Consider the following 2,500-nt stretch of genomic DNA (forward strand, 5'->3'; position numbering starts at 1 on the left):
GTCAACGAAAACACCTCTTCAAAGTATGACTTATTTCCCAATTACATTTGATTTTCACGTTGGTTGATACCATTCTCTATTAGTTAACAAATATGATAAATTGATACCAACTGATCAGTTGATCTTGTCGCCGTCGTCCCTGCAGAACGTAAGGTCCCTTACTAATGTAATTTGAAAATACTGATAACACAAACACATTGTGCTTTTTGTGTAGTTGGTTTTCGTTAATTCTCTGTTTACTTCTTTAGCTGAGGACAAAAGACGTGAGGAAATTGCGCCGGGGGACATCCAGCCTCCCTCAGTCGTGATTAGCTCAGCAACACCTTTGGGAAAGCCCCTCTCCAAACCTCTGCCCCAGGCTTCCGCCAAGCAGGGGTCACGTGTGCCAAGCCCTAGCACTCACCGTCAGTCACCGATTCAAGAGAATGAACACCCGATTCCCTCGAAGGAAAGGTCAGCGGTGATCCAGCCAAATTCCAGTATTTTCTTACAGACGGCCAACTTCCTTTTGGAAGTAAACGCTTTCCAGGTATAATAATAGCAGCGCTTCATTTAATACGTTTTCAACGCGACGTTTTTTATTAGTAAAAGTTTAAACATTGCTACCAGCAATTTTTTTTATAAATATTTGATCTCTTCTTTAGCTAACTGATGCAGCTTTAGCACACGAGCTGGTTGCCTGTAATGGGGATCCAGGGGCCGACTACTATGTCCTCTTGGGAAGACTGAAGATTCAACAGACGAGCTTCATAGAGGCAGAGCAGAATCTTAAGCAAGCCATCGTTGTAAAACACGATGTAAGCACATGCTAACAGACTTCATTTGTCTTTTCTCATCAGGAACTCATCAAGGGGATCCTTCTATCTCCACTAATTCCTTGAATCAACCCTTTCCCGAGTAAATTTATTTTCAGGAACAGAGTGTTTCCGCGAAAAGTATCATATTATTGGCTTTTACAACAGTGGGCGTGCCGAATCCACCAAGGGAGATTGACTTTTGCAACGGTGGGCGTAGTGAATCTCCCAAGGGAGATTAACTTTTGAAATAGTGGACGTGGTGAATCTCCCAAGGGAGATTGACTTTTGCAACAGTGGACTTGCTGAATCTCCCAAGGGGGCGTTCTATATATAAATCCATTCGGGAAAGGGTTGACTCCTCGGCCAAGTATTGGGGATAGAGGCTTCTCTTGATGAGCTCTTTCTGTCGTCCATTCTTTTGGTTAAGCAACATAGACCACTTTTTTAAACGAAGTTCGAGAAGTAGGATTCACGCTGTGGTGAGAGTACTCGCCGTCCCCCAATGTGATTAGAGTTCGATTGTCGGCCTCAGCGTCATATGTAGGTCCCTACCCTGTTCCAAGAATTTTTCTACGGGTACTCTGATTCTCCTGTCACGTCAAAACCGACATTTGACTTAACCCATTGACCCCAGAACCGCCCCCCCCTCCCCTCCCCCCTCCCCCCATCCTGTTGACGAGTAAAATCGTCTGGCATTTACGATGGGCCAGGAGGGTCACAGTCCAGTTTTAATTTGGTGAGTCGTCACCAGTTTTCTCACAAGTCACAGATCACAGGTCGTTGTTTTACAAATACAGAAAGTATCCTAAACATTCATTAAAGCTAACTTTCGACCTAAAAGCTTTTTTAGGCCTAATTAGGCCTAAGGTTAGCTTTTATGAATGTTTAGGATACTTTCTGTATTGGTATCAAAAATAAAGCAATGACCTGCGACTTTGAGAGAACTGGTGACGACTCACAAAATTAAAACTGGACTGTGAATAAAATTAAATCTGGACTGTGAAAAATTTAAACTGGACTGTGACTCTCCTGGGCCATCGTAGGCATTAACTCGACCGATTACTCCCTGAATTGTACTCCACTCAGGCCTATTGCTATTACTTATTTTCTTTATGTTAAAAAGACATGACCACTAGTCACGTATATTAAAGGTGTCTATTGTGTTTGGAGATAGTGGACTTAAGTCCAGGTATTCATTGAATGGATTGGGCTACGATCTGGCGAAATAATTAAATGAATAATGATGAAATGAAATAATAGTGTTTCTCAAGCTACCAGCGCAGCCACACAGGATCTTTGCTTTATTTCTTTTTAGTTTCGACGAAAAGCTCTTAGTCATCGTCCCAAAGAATTTTGGCATTTGGCTGAAATAATCTTTGATTCCATTCAAAATGTTCCACAACTCACCGGAACCGTCTGACTTTGTTTTTCAGAATCCCGATGCGTGGGGTTTGATGGGACATCTTTACTACCTGACCAGCAGAACAGAGGAGGCCCGGGACTGCTATGAAAGGACGCTGGAGTACACAACCGAAGCTTCAGACATGCATGCTATCTATCTTAGACTTGCTTCAATCTACCTTGAGCAGGGAGAGGTGAGTTTCTTGTCGGCTTTGAGGTGCGGTCAATTTTGGATTTTTTCCTTTATGTAATCATCGTCAAAGACAACTTTCGCAGTCTCCACTGTGATAGACATTAGGGAC

The 2,500-nt window shown here is 42.8% G+C and overlaps 1 protein-coding gene across 1 annotated transcript in view; it reads left to right on the top strand.

Annotated features, from left to right (window-relative positions):
* Positions 1–2,500, top strand: part of LOC138049078 (cilia- and flagella-associated protein 70-like) — a 41,248-nt gene that overhangs the window by 33,078 nt on the left and 5,670 nt on the right. The window contains exons 25-27 of the mRNA XM_068895198.1: positions 249–529; positions 645–797; positions 2,231–2,392. Coding sequence (XP_068751299.1) covers positions 249–529; positions 645–797; positions 2,231–2,392 — 596 coding nt within the window. The remainder of the gene's footprint in view (positions 1–248; positions 530–644; positions 798–2,230; positions 2,393–2,500) is intronic.

This window comes from Montipora capricornis, chromosome 5 (assembly GCF_036669925.1).
Source record: "Montipora capricornis isolate CH-2021 chromosome 5, ASM3666992v2, whole genome shotgun sequence".
Classification (NCBI taxonomy): Eukaryota; Metazoa; Cnidaria; class Anthozoa; order Scleractinia; family Acroporidae; genus Montipora; species Montipora capricornis.